We start from the raw sequence: 21,161 nt of genomic DNA, 5'->3' as shown, positions 1-21,161 counted from the left end.
GAACAGGAAAAACTTCTGGAATAACCACAGGAGCTTTAAATACCTTATCTAAACGTTTAGAATTAGTATCAAGAGGACCAGAATCCTCTATTTCTAAAGCAATTAGAACTTCTTTAAGTAAAGAACGAATAAATTCCATTTTAAATAAATATGAAGATTTATCAGCATCAACCTCAGAGACAGAATCCTCTGAACCAGAGGAGTCATCAGAATCAGAATGATGATGTTCATTTAAAAATTCATCTGTAGGGAGAGAAGTTTTAAAAGATTTTTTACGTTTACTAGAAGGAGAAATAACAGACATAGCCTTCTTTATGGATTCAGAAACAAAATCTCTTATATTATCAGGAACATTCTGCACCTTAGATGTTGAGGGAACTGCAACAGGCAATGGTACTTTACTAAAGGAAATATTATCTGCTTTAACAAGTTTGTCATGACAATCAATACAAACAACAGCTGGAGAAATAGCTACCAAAAGTTTACAGCAGATACACTTAGCTTTGGTAGATTCAGCACTTGACAGCGATTTTCCTGTAGTATCTTCTGGCTCAGATGCAACGTGAGACATCTTGCAATATGTAAGAGAAAAAACAACATATAAAGCAAAATTGATCAAATTCCTTAAATGACAGTTTCAGGAATGGGAAAGAATGCGAAAGAACAAGCTTCTAGCAACCAGAAGCAATAAAAAATGAGACTTAAATAATGTGGAGACAAAAGTGACGCCCATATTTTTTCGCGCCAAATAAGACGCCCACATTATTTGGCGCCTAAATGCTTTTTGGCGCCAAAAATGACGCCACATCCGGAACGCCGACATTTTTGGCGCGAAATAACGTCAAAGAATGACGCAACTTCCGGCGACACGTATGACGCCGGAAACGGAAATAGAATTTTTGCGCCAAAAAAGTCCGCGCCAAGAATGACGCAATAAAATGAAGCATTTTCAGCCCCCGCGAGCCTAACAGCCCACAGGGAAAAAGTCAAATTTTAAGGTAAGAAAAAATGGTCAAATCAAAATGCATTATCCCAAATATGAAACTGACTGTCTGAAAATAAGGAAAGTTGAACATTCTGAGTCAAGGCAAATAAATGTTTGAATACATATATTTAGAACTTTATAAACAAAGTGCCCAACCATAGCTTGGAGTGTCACAGAAAATAAGATTTACTTACCCCAGGACACTCATCTACATGTTGTAGAAAGCCAAACCAGTACTGAAACGAGAATCAGCAGAGGTAATGGTATATATAAGAGTATATCGTCGATCTGAAAAGGGAGGTAAGAGATGAATCTCTACGACCGATAACAGAGAACCTATGAAATAGACCCCTTAGAAGGAGATCACTGCATTCAAATAGGCGCAATACTCTCCTCACATCCCTCTGACATTCACTGCACGCTGAGAGGAAAACCGGGCTCCAACTTGCTGCGGAGCGCATATCAACGTAGAATCTAGCACAAACTTACTTCACCACCTCCATCGGAGGCAAAGTTTGTAAAACTGAATTGTGGGTGTGGTGAGGGGTGTATTTATAGGCATTTTGAGGTTTGGGAAACTTTGCCCCTCCTGGTAGGAATGTATATCCCATACGTCACTAGCTCATGGACTCTTGCTAATTACATGAAAGAAATGGAAAAGTGCTGTGGTCCTTAAGGGGTTAAATCAAAAAGGAGAAAATAAAGGAACCTATATAATTAACAGTTTCTGGACTGTCTACTCCAGATTTTTTTTTATTGTTTAAAAAGATAGATAATACCTTTTTTATTACCCATTCCCCAGTTTTGCATATCCAACATGGTTTATATTAATATATTTTTTTTACCTCTGTGATTACCTTGTATCAAATCCATTTGCAGACTGCCCCCTTATTTAATTTCTTTTGACAGACTTGCATTTTAGCCAATATGTGACCTCTCATAAGTAACTCAACAGACATGAGCACAATGTTATATATATGATACACATGAACTAACACCCTCTAGCTGTGGAAAGCTGTCAAATACATTCAGATAAGAGGAGACATTCAAGGGCTTAGAAATTAGCTTATGAGCCTACCTAGGTTTAGCTTTTAACTAATAATACCAAGAGATCAAATTTAAAGGGACATAAAACAAGTTGCGATAGAGACAAAATATAATATGTACTTTAATTACTTTACCTGCAAATTTATACTTTCTTTTAAGTTTCCAAAATGTACAGCTCTAACTCCCCCCCCCCCCCCCCCCACACACACACACATTTTCCTTCTATGGTTGTATCTACATCTATCATGGCTTTGGTAGAATGCAGACCTAAACACTCATTATCTGCTGGAGCATGCCTAGAAGCAAATAAGCAACTGTAAAATACAATGCCTGTGTTTCTGAAGCTAAACATTGATGGGGTGGTGGTGGATTAGACTACTCCAGATCGCATGGCTATGTAAGTATTTTTTGCTTATTTTTGAAAAAATTTAAAATTCTTCCCAGCAATTTTTAAACAATTTTTTTATGCAAAGTATTTTTATTAATTAGCCCTTTTAGGATATGCACAGATCTCAACATGTTTTATGGCACTTTACTGATAAGTAAATTTGAAAAGTTGTTTAAACTGACATTACCTATCTGAATCGTGAAAGTTTAATTCTGACTAGATTGTTGAATTAGAATGCATGACCAAATCTCTATGAAACATGAATGGGCATTTAGCTCATATTTGATGCTTCTGCATATAGATCAGCAATTAAGCACTACATTGCAAAAGTTCTGCACACAAAATAAATGGTTTAAAAGTTAGGGACATCTATAAATAAGCTACTACAGTGATCAAGCAATCATGAAATGGTTCAAAAAGATAATCCCTTTATTACCCATTCCCCAGTTTTGCACAACCAACCCCGTTATATGAATACACTTTTAACCTCTATGATTATCTTGTATCTAAGCCTCTACAGACTGCCCCTTATTTTAGTTCTTTTGACAGACTTGCATTTTAGCCAACACCTAGGTAACTCCACAGGTGTGAGCACAGTTATCTATATGGCACACATGAACGAACCCCCTCTAGTTGTGAAAAAAAGTCAAAATGCATTCATATGAGGCAGCCTTCAAGGGCTTAGCAATTGGCATATGACCCTACCCAGTATTAGCTTTTAACTAACAATACCAAGAGAACAAAGCCAAATTGGTGTTAATAGTAAATTGGAAAGTTGTTTAAAATTACATACCCTATCTGAATCATGAACGTTTATTTTTGACTAGACTGTCCCTTTTTTAAGAGAATTTTTCAAAAGCTAGTTTTCATTCTATGGGTCAACAATTCTGATAAACATGAATTGTATTGCCATGGGTAATTAAATAGAAGAATACTGTTAGTTCTTCAATGCAATGAAACACAAAGCTTGAGCTCTCTGTTTTACCATGTATGACTAAACAAGTAACCATTGATGGTCCTTTCAAGAAAAACAAAGACAGCAAGGAGGTCACACTGTCAAAACAACAGTGTCATTTCACAGTGACTGAATGACACTTTTGTTAGCTTCTGTGAGAGATGCTGAGCTCTGTAGCTATTTCTTTCCCTCAGAAATCAGTTGTATTAACTTTGTTGGCTGAAGAATAGCATTGACACTTTTTTTTTTTTTTTTTTTTTTTTTTTTTAAGGAAATAAATACTGGAAGTACTCATTTAGCATAAATATCTATCTAAGGCGTTGCAACCTATACCTGAAAACACAGGGAGAAAGAATATTGTTCCTTAATGACATTTAGATCACAGGAGAAGAAATCTAATGTTAATTTAAAAGGGATTAAAGTACAATGTGTTGACAGAGGAGTGCTGTATATTAGTGGTTTATTTTTTATTTCCCAATAGCCTCTTAATATAACTTTAAAAGAACATAAAAACAGAAAAGGAAAATGCTCTTTGTTTATGATTGCACTGTTGCACTGCAGAATCTGTTGGAGCTCTACAAATGAATAATAATAATGAATAAATGTATAAATCATTGGGAACATTTTACATTTGTATCTAAATCTTGGTAGTACTTTTAAAATTGTATGAAACTATTAGGGATGTAAAAAAAATCTTACATTTTGCACAACCCTAGAAACCATTTTTCTGACAGCTGCTCAGTGATCTACATCTGGTGAGATTAGAATGTCCAGAAATTAATACATTTAAGTAGAACTCCTTTTGTAAAAGGCTAACAACTGCGTATAGATTTCTCGGGTTTTTTGTATGTGTTTTTTTTAGCATTTCTTCCAAGCAAAATATTTTTTGCAGTAGCTGTTAAAATGTACAATAATTATTTGTTTTTATACTACTTCATACTAATTTAGCTTAACTTTTTTATTTTTTTCTCAAACTAAAATAATTTCCTGTATTTCTTTGATTTTTCGTCAAGATTGTAAGGGCTGCTGTGAAGCCTATACAATCTAGCGTGTGAAAAAAAATATGATTTTATTTTTCTACAAGTCAAATTTTGTCTATTTGAATCCTAGCAGTCACGCCATTTTTTTTCTTTTTAAAGTGCCAGGTAATTATTTGTTTGTAGAAGAATTAAAAATGTTAGAAGTCAGAACTATATCTTTAGGAACTGTGCCTTCTTGGCTCCCATGATTTGAGATAAGGGGGCAGTCAGCAAAGGCTTAGATACAAGGTAATCACAGAGGTAAAAACTATATTAAAGGACCAGTCAACACAGTAGATTTGCATAATCAACAAATGCAAGATAACAAGACAATGCAATAGCATTTAGTCTGAAGTTCAAAATGAGTAGTAGATTTTTGTTTTAAATTTAAAAGTTATGTCTTTTTCCACTCTCCCTGTACCCTGTGACAGCCATCAGCCAATCAAAAATGCATACACGTACCATGTGACAGCCATCAGCCATTCACAAATGCATACACACTTATTCTTGCACATGCTCAGTAGGAACTGGTGACTCAAAAAGTTTAAATATAAAAAGACTGTGCACATTTTGTTAATGGAAGTAAATTGGAAACTTTTGGAAAGTTTTTTTAAAATGGCATGCTCTATCTAAATAATGAAAGTTTAATTTTGATTGAGTGTCCCTTTAATATAACCGTGTTGGTTATGCAAAACTGGGGAATGTGATTATCTATATAATATTGGGATTATCTATATAATATTATATATTTTCAAGCACACTTGTTTTTTTAATATACTTTTTTCCTTTGTGATTACCTTGTATCTCAGCCTCTGCAACTGCCTCCTTTATATCAGTGATTTTTTTACAAGTTTTCATTTTAGCCAATTAGCATACCTTCCAACTGTCCCAGTTTTGGGCCATATTACAAGTGAAGTGCAAATTAACACTCCCACTTGAGCGTTATTGCTAGAAGTACGATTTTTGTGCTTGTCCAGTTGCACTCATATTGAAAAGTAACTGTTTTAGCTGTAGTGGTAACCCGACGAGTGCAAAAATCCGAAGTTAGAATATCGCTTGCGCATTCACATATTCCCCCCCATAGAAGATCTAGAAAAGAAACACCCCACTTACATGCAAATAGGATTGCATATTCTCATTTGCGCTAATAGAACATGAAAATATGAATATTTCATATTCCAATGTTCTGTACATAGCAGAATATGTTCTATTTATTCATAAATACATATTTCTACATATATCTGATGGTATTTTGGTACACTAGATATATATATATCTCCTATATAATATAAAAGGCCAAGTGTGTTTGTCCGAAGCTGTCATGCGCAGTAGAGACTGCGCGCAAGGACAAACACACCTGGCCCTAGAGTCCCTACCTGAACGGCCGGTGCGGGCAAAAGTGGGCGTGACCGGCATGACCTGGCACGGTCGCGCGCGGGAGAGAGAAAGAGAAGGGGGGGGGGAGAGAGAAAGAGAAGGGGAGAGAGATAGAAAGAGGGGGAGAGAACAAAATAGATGGGAAAGAGCAAGAGAGGGGGGGGGAGAGAGAGCAAAAGAGGGTGAGAGAGAAAATAAGAGGGATGGAGAGAGAGAGACAGAGGAGAGGGATGGAGAGAGAGAGAGACAGAGGAGAGGGATGGAGAGAGAGAGAGACAGAGGAGAGGGATGGAGAGAGAGAGAGACAGAGGAGAGGGATGGAGAGAGAGAGAGACAGAGGAGAGGGATGGAGAGAGAGAGAGACAGAGGAGAGGGATGGAGAGAGAGAGACAGAGGAGAGGGATGGAGAGAGAGAGACAGAGGAGAGGGATGGAGAGAGAGAGAGACAGAGGAGAGGGATGGAGAGAGAGAGAGACAGAGGAGAGGGATGGAGAGAGAGAGAGACGGAGGAGAGGGATGGAGAGAGAGAGACGGAGGAGAGGGATGGAGAGAGAGAGACGGAGGAGAGGGATGGAGAGAGAGAGACGGAGGAGAGGGATGGAGAGAGAGAGACGGAGGAGAGGGATGGAGAGAGAGAGACAGAGGAGAGGGATGGAGAGAGAGAGACGGAGGAGAGGGATGGGGAGAGCAGACAGAGGAGAGGGATGGGGAGAGAGACTGGGGAGAGGGATGGGGAGAGAGACTGGGGAGAGGGATGGGGAGAGGGATGGGGAGAGGGATGGGGAGAGAGACTGGGGAGAGGGATGGGGAGAGAGACTGGGGAGAGGGACAGAGGAGAGGGATGGGGAGAGAGAGCGAGCAAAGGAGAGGGATGGGGAGAGAGAGCGAGCAAAGGAGAGGGATGGGGAGAGAGAGCGAGCAAAGGAGAGGGATGGGGAGAGAGAGCGAGCAAAGGAGAGGGATGGGGAGAGAGAGCGAGCAAAGGAGAGGGATGGGGAGAGAGAGCGAGCAAAGGAGAGGGATGGGGAGAGAGAGCGAGCAAAGGAGAGGGATGGGGAGAGAGAGCGAGCAAAGGAGAGGGATGGGGAGAGAGAGCGAGCAAAGGAGAGGGATGGGGAGAGAGAGCGAGCAAAGGAGAGGGGAGAGAGCAAGGAGTGGAACCGCTGTACTGCAAAAAATGGCCCGTGTGCACGGGCTTTAGGACTAGTGTGCATGTGTATATATTTACGTATACACACTGTGTGTGTGTGTGTGTGTGTGTGTATATGTATATATAAAAAATTTTTATTACTATCTGTTTCCCGTGATTTGGTACAATTGTTTTAAAAAGAAACATGATTTATTTTTTGTCCAAAATATAATTTACAGGTTGATGTCTTTAATGTAATAAGCAATGTTTATTGCAGACCTTAGTCTGGGCATATTGGCTACAAAACAAAGATAGTTGTGCCATTGATATGCGTTCAGGAATTTTTTTTAGTGTTGTGATGAAGCGCATGTGAGCATGGGCGAAACGCGTCAGATCTAGCACCCCTTGCACACCTGTGTTAGTGCTACTCACCTTGTATATCAAATAAAGTCACCTCGCTTCAAGTTCCTGAGTCCTCGCTTTTTCCTTTGTATTATATATATATATATATATATATATATATCTGAAGAAATGACACTTTGCTACAATGTAAATTAGTGAGTGTACAGCCTTTATAACAGTGTAAATTTGCTGTCCCCTCAAAATAACTCAACACACAGCCATTAATGTCTAAACCATTGGCAACAAAAGTGAGTACACCCCTAAGTGGAAATGTCCAAATTGGGCCCTCCCCCGTGTCATGTGACTTGTTAGTGTTACACGGTCAAAGGTGTGAATGGGGAGCAGGTGTGTTCAATTTGGTGTTATCGCTCTTACACTCTCTAATGCTGGTCACTGGAAGTTCAACATGGCATCTCATGGCAAAGAACTCTGACCATCTGAAAAAAAAGAATTGTTGCTCTACATAAAGATAGCCTTGGCTATAACAAGATTGCCAAGACCCTGAAACTGATCTGCAGCACGGTGGGCAAGACCATACAGCGGTTTCACAGGATAGGTTCCACTCAAAACAGGCTTCGCCATGGTCAACCAAAGAAGTTGAGTGCACATGCTCAGCGTCCTATCCAGAGATTGTCTTTGGGAAATGGATGTATGAGTGCTGCCAGCATTTCTGCAGAGGTTGAAAGGGTGGGGGGGGTCAGCCTGCCAGTTCTCAGACCATACACCGCACATTGCATCGAATTGTTCTGCATGGCTGTCATCCCAGAAGGAAGCCTAAAGATGATGCACAATGAAAGCCCGCAAACAATTTGCTGAATACAAGCAGACTAAGTACATGGATTACTGGAACTATATGTCCTGTGGTCCGATGAGACCAAGATAAACTTATTTGGTTCAGATGGTGTCAAGCGTGTGTGTTGGCAACCAGGTGAGGAGTACAAAGACAAGTGTGTCTTGCCTACAAGCATAGTGGTGGGAGTGTCATGGTCTGGGCCTGCATGAGTGTTGCTGGCACTAGGGAGCTACAGTTCATTGAGGAAACCATGAATGCCAACCTGTACTGTGACATACTGAAGCAGAGTATGATCCCCTCCCTTTGGAGACTGGGCCGCAGGGCAGTATTCCAACATAACCACCTCAAATACACCACCAAGACGACCACTGCCTTGCTAAAGAAGCTGAGGGTAAAGGTGATGGACTGGTAAAGCATGCCTCCAGACCTAAATCCTATTGAGCATCTGTGGGGCATCCTCAAACAGAAGGTGGGGGAGTGCAAGGTCTCTAACATCCACCAGCTCCGTGATGTCGTTATGGAGGAGTGGAAGAGGACTCCAGTGGCAACCTGTGAAGCCCTGGTGAACTCCATGCCCAAGAGGGTTAAGGCAGTGCTGGACATTTCCACTTAGGGGTGTACTCACTTTTGTTGCCAACGGTTTAGACATTAATGGCTGTGTGAGTTATTTTGAGGGGACAGCAAATTTACACTGTTATTCAGGCTGTATACTCACTACTTTTACATTGTAGTAAAGTGTAATTTCTTCAGTGTTGTCACATGAAAAGATATAATAAAATATTTACAAAAATGTGAGGGGTGTACTCACTTTTGTGAGAGATAGATAGATAGATAGATAGATATATATGTATATATCTGTGTATATATATAGAGATAGAGATATATATATATATATATATATATATCTATATATATATATATGTATGTATATCTATGTATCTATATCTCTCTATCACACATACATTTATGTGTAAGTTCCCACGGAAACAGGGCCCTCAATTCCCCCTTTATTTGTTTGTTTAATTTTGTCCGGTGTATCGTATTGCCTTTTTTTTTTTTTTTTTAAATAATCCTTCTCCAAAATCCTAGCCCCATCATCCTAAGTAATTCCCACCTCCTTTGCCTCTTCAGCTGCCCTCCTTTTCTTTTTCAAAAGTTGACAGTCAGTGAGCTGAAACAACCACTGCCGCCTCCAGCGCCTGCTGCAGGGCAGAGCGCAGGAAAGGCTGAAACTTATCAACTGATTATCAGTAATAAGACAAGTCTTAGACAATGATAAATGAGCAGCACCCTACTGTGTAGATCAATGTATAATGATAGGTGAGATAACTTATAAGTTCTCTCAATATAGCTAAAAGGGAACACCATGTTAGAGGTAATTCTCCCAAGAAACCTTCCTGATAAGATATAAACAGAATAAAAAGGAAACCATACAAAATAATAAAAGCCAATACAAAGAGAGGTACATTTATTACACCAAAAAAACTAACAAACAATAAAAACCACCAGTGAATTTTTAAAAATAATAATGACCATATGATCAAAGACAAAATACTTGTAAACCGGTCTGTTAAAATAGAAATAATGTAGTATAGCAGATGAAGCAGCCTTTTTAGGACACAAAGTCTCGATATTGCTTGAATAATGTTTACTTAGATTAAAGGCTGTACAATGAAGCTGTAAATACCTCTAAGTATATCGAGACTTCTGTGTCCTAAATAGGATTCTACACCTGCTATACCATATTATTTGTATTTCAACAGACTGGTTTACAAAAACTTTGTCTTTGATCATATGGTCATTATTATTTTAACAATCCATTGGTGGTTTTAGTGTTTGTTAGTTTTTTTGGTGTAATAAATGTACCTTTTTGTATATTGGCTTTTATTATTTTGTATTGTTTCCTTTGTATTTTGTTTATAATGATAGGCATGCAGCTCTGCTCTTTGTAGAGTTTGACAAAAAACGAAAGGGTTAACTGCGTAAAAAAGGAAACTATTAAACCTGTGATGATAAAGAGGAAACTCCCAACCTCAATTGCTAAAGTGATTTGGAAAGAATATATATGGACGTTTAAAAACGTGATTTTTAAACCATACAGTGCACGCATATATATACTGCACTGTATGGTTTAAAAATCACGTTTTTATTGCCTATTTTAAGCTGTTTTAGCGCCTGTGTTTTTTTAATTTTGTGGTCTCTTTTCAGAGTCCATATATATTCTTTCCAAATCTCTTTGTAGAGTTTACAGTGTTAAAGTTTAGCATAGTACATGCCAGAGCTATAGATATGTAAAGAAAGTTATCAGGTTGTGTATTTAGAGTGCTCAGAGAAGTAAACTAGAGTGCGATGCAGATTGAGAGGAGGTCACCCATGGAAGCAGTTTAAAGGGACACTCGATTAAAATTAAACTTTCATTATTCAAATAGCGCATGCCATTTTTAACAACTTTCCAATTTACTTCCATTAACAAAATGTGCACAGTCTTTTTATATTTAAAATTTTTGAGTCACCAGCTTCTACTGAGCATGTGTAAGAATAAGTGTGTATGCATTAGTGAATGGCTGATGGCTGTCACATGGTACAGGGGGAGTGGAAAATGACATAACTTTTAAAATTGTCAGAAAAAAAATCTACTACTCATTTGAAGTTCAGGCTAAGTGCTATTGCATTGTATTGTTATCTTGCATTTGTTTATTATGCAAATCTACTGTGTTGACTGGTCCTTTAAAATAAGATCCAGATAAGAATATATGTAGAGAAATCAAGATCACCTATCATGAGTGTACATCCGGAAGCTGTCGGGTCACAGCAAGGGAAGCAGGGTAGGCTTATCTTTGTGCAAGCAGACACCTTTTTAGGAGGAGTTTATCAGGCAAGTTCCTTTAACTGTTGCAAAAGGGTTAAACACAAGGCTTATAAGTAAGAGGCAACACATTGCATTGCAGCCCTTCCTAGCAGCTAAGTGGTTTTATACCCATATGAAATAATGCTCTGTGCGTGTGAGTTTTAAGAGTTAATGTTCAGCACCCTGGGTAGCGCTTGCAGTTTGGTAGCTACATTTAGCCACCAATCAGCAAGCGCTACCCTGGTGCTGAACCAGATGGGCCAGCTCGTAAGCTTAACATTCCTGCTTTTTCAAATAAAGATACCAAGAGAATGAAGAAAAATTGATAACAGGAGTAAATTAGAAATTTGCTTAAAATTGCATGCTCTATCTGAATCATGAAATAAAAATATTTGGGTTCAGTATCCCTTTAATGTTGGGAGCTCACAAAAAATGAACAAAATTAAAGTTTTTAAAGTTTAAACGCAGTGAGTGCAAATGACTAAAAATAGCTTCAACGCAAAATACTTTAAAGCCTATGAAAATGTTGTACAGTTTACAAGTGGAATGTGATCTAGTCAGTGATTTATTATGTGTATGCTTTTATGACTTGTCTTTTTTTGTGTAACGTATTAAGCTGGGTTTCTTTTTTATTTCAGTCAGTGTTACAGTTGGGGGAAGGCAATACCTCCTTGGACTCTATGACACTGCTGGGCAAGTAAGTAAAATACATTTAATCTAATGCTCTATAATGACATCATTCATTTATGTGTATCACAATTCTATAGACCTGCCCTTGTAGTTATTTTAAACAAGGCTGTAAAAAATAAATTACATTTATTTGTTTTGATATATTTAGTATTGTTCACTTTAGCTTCTGCATATACATGCCAATTCATTCTACAAGATTCTTAACAAATTATCTTTCTTTTATCGTTGATAAAATTATAGAACACTTGTAGTGATGTCGCTAATAGTTCGCCGGCGAATAGTTCCCGGCGAACATAGCTTGTTTGCCGCGGCGGGTGAACATATGCGATGTTCGATCCGCCCCCTATTCGTCATTGAGTAATACTTTGACCCTGTACCTCACAGTCAGAAGACACATTCCAGCCAATCAGCAGCAGACCCTCCCTCCCAGACCCTCCTACCTCCTGGACAGCATCCATTTTAGATTCATTTGGAAGCTGCATTCTTAGTGAGAGGAGGGACAGTGTAGCTGCTGCTGATTTAATAGGGAAATCGATAGCTAGGCTAGTGTATTCAGTGTCCACTACAGTCCTGAAGGACTCGTCTGATCTCTGCTGTAAGGACAGCACCCCAAAAAGCCCTTTTTAGGGCTAGAACATCAGTCTGCTTTTTTCTTTTTTTTTTCCTGTGTAATCTAATTGCAGTTGCCTGCCTGCCAGCATGTGTCAGGCTCACAGCGTATACTGTGCCCACTTGCCCAGTGCCACCACTCATATCTGGTGTAACAGTAGTGTACATACCTGATGTTTTAAAGCATGTTATTCCAAACAATTTAGGAATGTTAGGTGATTTATGCCCTTTATGGATTAAAACCAGACTCTGCATCAACTATGTAATTTTCCATGGGAGTTTTGCCATGGATCCCCCTCCGGCATGCCACAGTCCATGTGTTAGTACCCTTGAAACAACTTTTCCATCACTATTGTGGCCAGAAAGAGTCCCTGTGGGTTTTAAAATTCACCTGCCTATTGAAGTCTATGGCGGTTCGCCCGTTTGCGAACAGTTGCGGAAGTTCGCGTCCACCGTTCGCGAACGCAAAATTTTAGGTTCGCGACATCACTAAACACTTGTTATTGGTACAGAAGAGTTAACCAGATTACTACTAGCACTAAATATATCATATCATGGAAATAGTCTAATTATATCTTTTTGCTGGAAGACTGATTCTTTAGGGAGATTGAAAGACTTTTCAGCAAAGTAGAGAAATTTTTTACTAGTCATTTTGTAAGGGCTAAAAAATAGACCAAACAGCTTCTCTATTGAATTTATCACATGGGACTTAACACAGACTATATAAAGCTTACAAAATAGGTTCAAGGTTTTTATTATGTTATTGCAGCAATGTTTAAGGTATTTGAATGTTGCTTCATTGGAAAAATCAGACACAAAGCTTAATTTATCAATCCATGGCGGACATATTCGCCCCTGTCCGCCCGACCTCTCCTAGCGGGCAGCAATCTGCTGTCCTCATTTAACATTGCACCCGAGCGCTCCTTTGCACTTGCGTGCAACCCTGCCCGTGTACAGCCAATCGCGTGCGGGCAGGAGCTGTCAATCTCCTTGGTTGTAAGAGACCGGGAGATTTAAATTCTCCACCTAAGAGGGGGAGAACAGGGTAGGGAAGCAGCGGTCTAATCACAGCTGCTTAATAAATCGTGACTGCAGGTTCGCTTGTGTGAACCTGCAGTCAAAGTGTAGAAAAGGGCTTGATAACTCTAGCCCATAGAGGTTAATCCTTTTTAAAATATATGTGGATTATGAGCATGTTCTATTTAAAAGCCATACTCCCCAACATTTATTGCTTTGTATCTGGGGCCCAGGAGGGAGTTGCCATTTTGTGGGTGTCGCCACATCAGGAGGGGAAGGGTCATAGGCAGATTGTGGACATGTTTTAGTAGGCAGTTTGAGTGCATGTCCAGTCGGTCTGTGGGTGGGGCTAAGTAAAATCCTCCAAAGCATACAATATGGCTGTCTCAAATTGGGGTAGTTGTTGCAGTAAACCATACAGGCTTAAACAAGTAAGATTTGATTATTATAGAATTTGGAGCAGTAATACAGATATGAAATGTATTTTTGATTACCAGGAATAATTGTTGTTGTTGTTGTTTGTTTTTATGAAAAATTACATGATACAATGGATGGTGGTTTTAAATTTGAAGCATGAATTACTGTTAATAGGGGGGAGAGCGCAAAAGAGAGGGGGGAGAGAGAGAACGCAAGGGGTGGGACCACTGTACAGCAAAAAATGGCCCGTGTGAACGGGCTTTAGGCCTTATATATATATATATATATATATATATATATATCAACAAACAGGAAGTAGCATTGTGCTCTGCCTTACCCTACACAGCTTCTCCGTGGCACATTGGAGCGCGGGGAATGCTCTGTGAACAGCGTTACTCGTCCACAACGCTAAGTAGGTAAAGATAAACAAAGGATTTCCAGGCACTCCTTATGTCGATAACAAATCCAAACTTTATTCCATGAATTTCTGAATTTCTCCATGTTTTTAAATATAAGATATTGCCTGAGAGAGAAGGGAGAGGGTAAAAAAGCGAGATTGAAGAGGGGAGGGAGTGGAGAAAAAGAGAGGGACGGGAAAGATAATTATTTAAAAAAAAAAAAAAAAACCTCCAGGTCTATGATGAACTTCCATGACTGTCAGCACTCTCTGCATTCCCATTGTCCAACAACTTTTTTCCATCCAGCTGTTTTTCTCCCCAAAACCCCTAGTTGATGTTGCTAACTGTTATGCAATTAATTTTGTTAATTTATTACTGTATGTAGCATTATTTAATTTATGAAATAAAATAAAAAACCGTATTAAAAATTACTGCACAATAAGGTGTTTCACAGTGGCTAAACATTTGCAAAGAGAGGTGGAGTAGTGGGTGTGGTGTGGGTGGGTAGTGAGTGGGATCCGAAGTGGCGAGTGACGTTTTGCCCTGGCTAGTAGCTTAGGACTTGTCATTTTGAGCCGTATATGTAACCATAGAATGCAATCCTGCCAAATTTGAATTGCATCATTTGCAGTCATTTTTGATATTCAGTGACATCACAGTAAGATACATCATAGGAAGAGATGTCACATGAAGTAAAGCAATATACAAAAACATAAAAAATAATTACTTTACTTTAGAATCTGTACCAGTAAACAGAAAGCAGTCACTATTTAAAATGTATTAAAGTGTCTAATTTTAAACAAATGAATACATATATTTACTAAACTTTTAATATTAACATTAATTCTTCCAAAAGATGATCAAAATAGAAGCATTCTTGCACTAAAGTTAAAATTAAACATAAACCATCTCCTAATTAATTATTTTTAATGTCCAGCTCTTCTATATTATCACTTCTCTGTGTATTACACTATTTCAGGGCTCAGCTTAGTGCTTAAAGACACACAGAACTGAAGTGACACAAAACTACCTTAGATCCACTGTCCTAATAGCCAGCAGCAATGGTTCCTACGTTATCCTGGACTCCTAATGACATTCTGAGTGCAAAAGTGCAGGGGATGACCTAAGCTGCAGTGTTTTAAATTACTGTAAACAGGAGGAGAGACGCAGCAAACACTTAGTGCAGCTGATCTTACTGTGTGATTATGCACAGCACCGGACTGGATGAGCTGTGGGGGGCAAATTGATATTTGTATTTAGTCTGACAGCAATTTTCATATTTTTGCACTGTGTGTAGGAAGTGGTGTATGTTTAAAACTCATGCAAAAATCGGCAAGCTGCAGATGATACAGAGTGATAAAATATGAAGATTACTGTCAGACTAAATAATACAAAGATGCAAACAATACATTATCTACAGTAGTAGCCAAGTATTCACCCCTCTTTTACAACAAACCAGCACAGCTCCTTACCTAGTTTTAGGAGCTGTTTGTGTGTTTTTTTTCTTCTGATTTATAGCAGTTTAAACATCAACCACTCAGAGAAGGTGCAGCAAGGAGTTGCTGTTCTGAGTGATCAAGCACTTGCTGCAAGCACAGACTCACCCGCAGCTCCTCCCCATTAACTTGTGTCACACATGCCCCAGCTCAGCTGCAGCCCTCCAAATCTCCTGATTTTTAATATATATATGTATACTGAACAAGTGTTCATTCGACATCATTGTTTGGACAGTGGAATGCCTGCAGGAAGAAATCGAGATACAAAAAACAGTGGTATCTGAAAGTGAAAACAAAGTAAATACTCACTTCTCTGCTGATGATTTGCTGAAAACAAAGAAAGAGATAGACAAGATCCTTGACGACTACCAGAAGGAGTTAAAAGATATCAAGAGAAACAAGTTTAATCGAGACGACGAGGATTACAAAGCAAATCACGTGTACCGCTGGACCAATGAGGAAGAGGTCCATGACGTCGGAAGGAGGCGACCAGGAAGAGGACGCGGAACATGGCGAGGAATGAGACACGCGATGGAAAAGACAACGATAGCTACTGATTCATCCTCATCGGAGGATTTTTTATACATGGGCACAGATACCGATACCGGAGGGGAGGACGGAAACACAAGAGTTGGAAACTCCGACCCCCGACAATCCAACAGGCTGAGGAACAGGCGATTTCCGAGGGGCCGCAAGAAATAAATGGGACTTTCGATGTATCGCAGCAAACTGCCGGGAGTGGTAAAAGTGGTAATGTACATAGTATAATATCAAATGATATGATATGTAACGACACTAATCAATGCGAGACACCAGTCCCGGCAGAGACATTAGTTATTAACATTTCCAAATATGAACTCACTAAAGATGAACTAAGTGTTCTAAATAAAGGGTTATCTTTTTGTCCAACTGTATATGCTAATCAATTTACCATAGAGAAGGATCTATATCGCTTTTTTAGAAACCTAAGGCTGAAAGCATACTTTGGTAATATTGTAGATACTGATAAGGATAAAGTATTTAGTAATACAGTGAACGAGAGAGAGATATTTGACACCAGACCATTAGGACTGACAAACAAATCTAAGTATGTACCCAGTACTTCCAACTCTGGAGTAGAAACATATATTAAGTTAGTTCAAGAGGATATTCATAAATTATATGCAACACCTAAACATGGAATGAGCACCTAATGTCACCACAGCAGAACGTAAAGCTTTGAAAAATTTATCTAATAATAATTTAATTGAGATAAAAAATGCAGATAAGGGTGGTGCGGTAGTGGTGCTTGACAAGGAATATTATATACAGGAAATTTTGTCTCAACTATCAGATGGTGGAATATATTTAATATTAGACCATGATCCTTTACCTGATATCAAAAAAGAAATAGCGGCAGTAATTGACAAGGCTTTGGTGAATAAAGTCATTACTAAGAATTTAGCCACATTTCTCATAAAAATAGACCCCATCACACCTGTATTTTATACAACTCCGAAAATCCACAAAAACCTAAAGGAGCCACCGGGTAGACCCATAGTGGCGAGTACGGAATCAGTTTTTGCTAATATAGCAATTTTTCTAGAGAAAATTTTGAATCCCATAGCGGCAGGCCAGAAATCTTTTCTAAAAGACACAGGGGACTTTCTAACTAGAATAGATGAAGTAAGAGTGAGTGAAAATGATATATTATTCACACTAGATATAGTGAGTCTATATACTTCAATCCCACATGAATCAGGAGTACAATCTGTATTGGATCTTATCAAAAAAGACCAGGTATATACTAATGCTCAATGTGACTTTATAGAAGATATGCTGAATATAATACTACATCTTAACTATTTTTTGTTCCAAGACACATACTATATCCAAAGGAAGGGAACCGCCATGGGCTCCAATGTGGCCCCCTCATACGCCAATATATTTGTAAGTCAATTTGAAAACAGATATGTCTATCTTAGCAATAAATATCAAAGCCACTGCAAGATATGGCTACGTTATATAGATGATATATTTGGCGTATGGGGGGACACATTGGAGACCCTTGAGAACTTTGTGGAGGAATTAAACAATTGTACAACAAGTCTGCAATTTACTATTAGTTACTCACGAGCGAAAGTAAGTTATCTTGACACCTTGGTATATAAAAAAGATGACCATTTAGTAACAGACCTATACTGCAAACCAACAGACCGTAATACATTACTTCACTTTGACAGTTACCATCCAGATAGGGTATTTAACGCTATCCCTAAGAGCCAGTTCCTTAGAACGATGCGCAATGTAAAAGAGAAAGATCTGCAAGAAGTAAGACTGAAACAAATGGGAAAAAAATTTACTGATAGAGGTTACCCTCAAGCTGTCATAACCACTAGTGAACAAACAGTTAAATTGAAAACTAGAGAAACCCATGATCTAATATCAAATAAGAGTAACAATAAAAATCAGATTGATAAAAAACAACTTATCTTTTCTTCAGTATATAATCAATTCAGCAATGACATCACAAGAATTGTTAAAAAACATTGGTATATACTGAATAAAACGAATCCACATATTGAGGAATTTAGTAACCCACCAATTAATTCCTTTAAGAGGGTCAAAAATATTAGAGACCTAGTGGTAAAATCAGATGTGGGCACTAGTAAGAAAGATACTATAAATTACCTTACAACAGCTAATAAAGGATCATACCCCTGTCTCAACTGTGCCCAATGTAATTCCATGATTAAGGGGAAATACATAGCACAGATAAATGACAATAAAAAACGTGATATTAAAGGCTTATATACATGCAACACTGACCATGTGGTGTATATCCTTAAGTGTCCATGTGGGCGGGGCTATGTGGGAGAGACCATTAACCCCATCAAAGATAGGATAAGTGCCCATAAGTCTTCCATTAGATGTAAGGACATGACACTGCCCGTATCATCCCATTTTATCAATGCTGGACACACAGTCAGCCAGTTACGATTCCAAGTAATTGACCACATACCAAAACAAAGAAGAGGGGGTAACAGAGAGTTACTGTTAAAGAAAAGAGAGGTATGGTGGATACAGCATCTAAAAACACTTAGTCCGAATGGTCTAAACAAAGACTATGATCTTCATTTGTTTTTATAAGTATTAATGTATAGTAATCTTGTAATTTTGTATGAAATGTTTTTAATAATATGTGTTGAAATATAGTCTTGGGTTATAATCACTAGATAGGAACTTTTTATTATATAATGAAAAACTGTGATTTAGGTACGATTACTTACTGACCATTCTGACCTGTTAGGGGTCAAAAATCCAAAATGGTAATCTGTATGCAGGTAAATCAAGTTAATTGATACACAGGTGTTATAAAAGAAGGTGATTTTTTCCCATAATCCATTGCATGACTAAGGGTCTGTGTTGACTCGAAACGTTGCTGTTTTTAACTTTGTCTGAAGCCTCAATAAAGTGGAATTTTGTATGAAGAAGTGCTGACGCTATCTTGCTTTATTATATTCATATATGTGGGCTGGCAGACCCCACTCAGCGGACGTGCACTACTATAATCCTGGAAAAAGGTTGTTGAAAAAATGCTGAAAAAATAGCATTAAGAAAGGTGCTGGACTCACCTGTTAAAGATATATATATATATATATATATATATATATATATATATATATATATATATATATATATATATATATATATATATATATATATATATATATATATATATATATATATATATAGTGGATATAAAAAGTCTACACACCCCTGTTAAAATGGCAGGTTTCTGTGATGTAAAAAAATTAGACAAAGATAAATCATTTCAGAACTTTTTCCACCTTTTAATGTGACCTAAAACTACACAACTCAATTTAAAAAACAAACTGAAATCTTTAAGGTGGTGGGAAGTAAACAAAAAAAACAAAAATAATGTGGTTGCATAAGTGTGCACACTTATAACTGGGGATGTAGCTGTGTTCAGAATTAAGCAATCACATTCAAAACCATGTTAAATAAGAGTCATCACACACCTGCCATAATTTAAAGTGCCTCTTATTAACCCTAAATAAAGTTCAGCTGTTCTAGTAGGTCTTTCCTGACATTTTCTTAGTCGCCTCCTACACAAAAGCCATGGTCCACAGAGAGCTTCCAAAGCATCAGAGGGATCTCCTTGTTAAAAGGTATCAGTCAGGAGAAGGGTACAAAAGAATTTCCAAGACATTAGATATACCATGGAACACAGTTAAGACAGTCATCATCAAGTGGAGAACATATGGCACAACAATGACATTACCAAGATGCCAAGTATTTGTGTAACTCTTCAGTACCGCGCAAGCAAACAGCATAAATAAGAGTAAAGAACATATGCTAAGAAGAACGTTTGTCCCTATTTCTTACATAAACATATCCATGAAAGGGAATAACTGATTTAAAAAAAGTTTTACCCCACTTTAAAATATTTCTCTGTATGAAACTGACATCTTACATGGACATAGGACTCAAAAATGATCTATAATGTTTTTTTTTTTTTTTTTAAAGCAAGGTAATTCAAGAAAATCACTAGTAACACAATTTTATTAAAAACATTTTTTTTAATTTTCCTCAGAAATGACATAGGGGCATATTCAACAAGCTCCATATGGCCTGAAGGCTCGCTGGAAACGGATGTTATGAAGTAGCGGTTTAAAGACCACTGCTCCATAACTTGACGGTTTGATTGACACCCCCTGCTAGCGGCCAATTGGACGCGAATCTGCAGGGGGCGGCAATGCACCAGCAGTTCACAAGAACTGCTGGTGCAATGATAAATGCCGACAGCGTATGCTGTCGGCATTTATTGATGTGGAGCTGACATGATACGCTACTTCATATCATGTCCGCTCGCACATTGATAAATATGCCCCATAGTTTCTTCTCTAGGGATGGGCAAATGTGTTTATATTCGAATGTTAGAACGAATGTTATTGTAGAAATTCGATTTACATAATCGAATGTTGAGAAGAACGAATATTCTCAAATTCTATAATCGAATGCTATTTACAGTTTTCGAATGTCACTTTCGAATTCAAAAGTTCATAATTAGGTCGAATGTCCACGTTCAAAATTTGGAATGTAACATTTGATTTAATAAATACTGTTCAGAAGTTCAATAGTTCATGTGGTAGGGAATTTAGTAAATTGATACATAATAGATACAAATATATCAATTCAAAGGTTTCTATTTAGAATATTGCATAATTCAAATATTACATTTAAAGAAAGTATTAGAAATACTATTACACATATATATATATATATATATATATATATATATATATATATATATATATATATATATATATATATATAATTTGAATTTTTCGAATTTGAATATTGCATAATTGGAATACATGAAACGAATGTTAGAATGTTGTACAAACATTCAAAATGAACCAATGTTAAAATTTGTTTCCTTTTTCAAATGTTGCAAAACATTCGCCCATCCCTAGTCTTCACCCAGCTGTATGGTCTAATTAAATGCTATCTGCCTTGTTCACGCTTCAAGAAATGTACAGTAAAGGGTTGGGTTCTGTCTCTTAATGTTTCAAAAGTCTAATTAC

At 37.7% G+C, this 21,161-nt stretch overlaps 1 protein-coding gene across 1 annotated transcript in view; it reads left to right on the top strand.

Moving 5' to 3' along the window:
* The window catches only part of RHOQ (ras homolog family member Q), a 123,796-nt gene that overhangs the window by 18,204 nt on the left and 84,431 nt on the right, over positions 1-21,161 (top strand). The window contains exon 2 of the mRNA XM_053712253.1: positions 11,582-11,640. Within this exon, the coding sequence (XP_053568228.1) occupies positions 11,582-11,640 (59 nt within the window). The remainder of the gene's footprint in view (positions 1-11,581; positions 11,641-21,161) is intronic.

Source organism: Bombina bombina, chromosome 4, assembly GCF_027579735.1.
Source record: "Bombina bombina isolate aBomBom1 chromosome 4, aBomBom1.pri, whole genome shotgun sequence".
Lineage (NCBI taxonomy): Eukaryota > Metazoa > Chordata > Amphibia > Anura > Bombinatoridae > Bombina > Bombina bombina.
The sequence above is the reverse complement of the archived record's forward strand: the minus strand, read 5'-3'. Positions and strand labels throughout refer to the sequence as shown.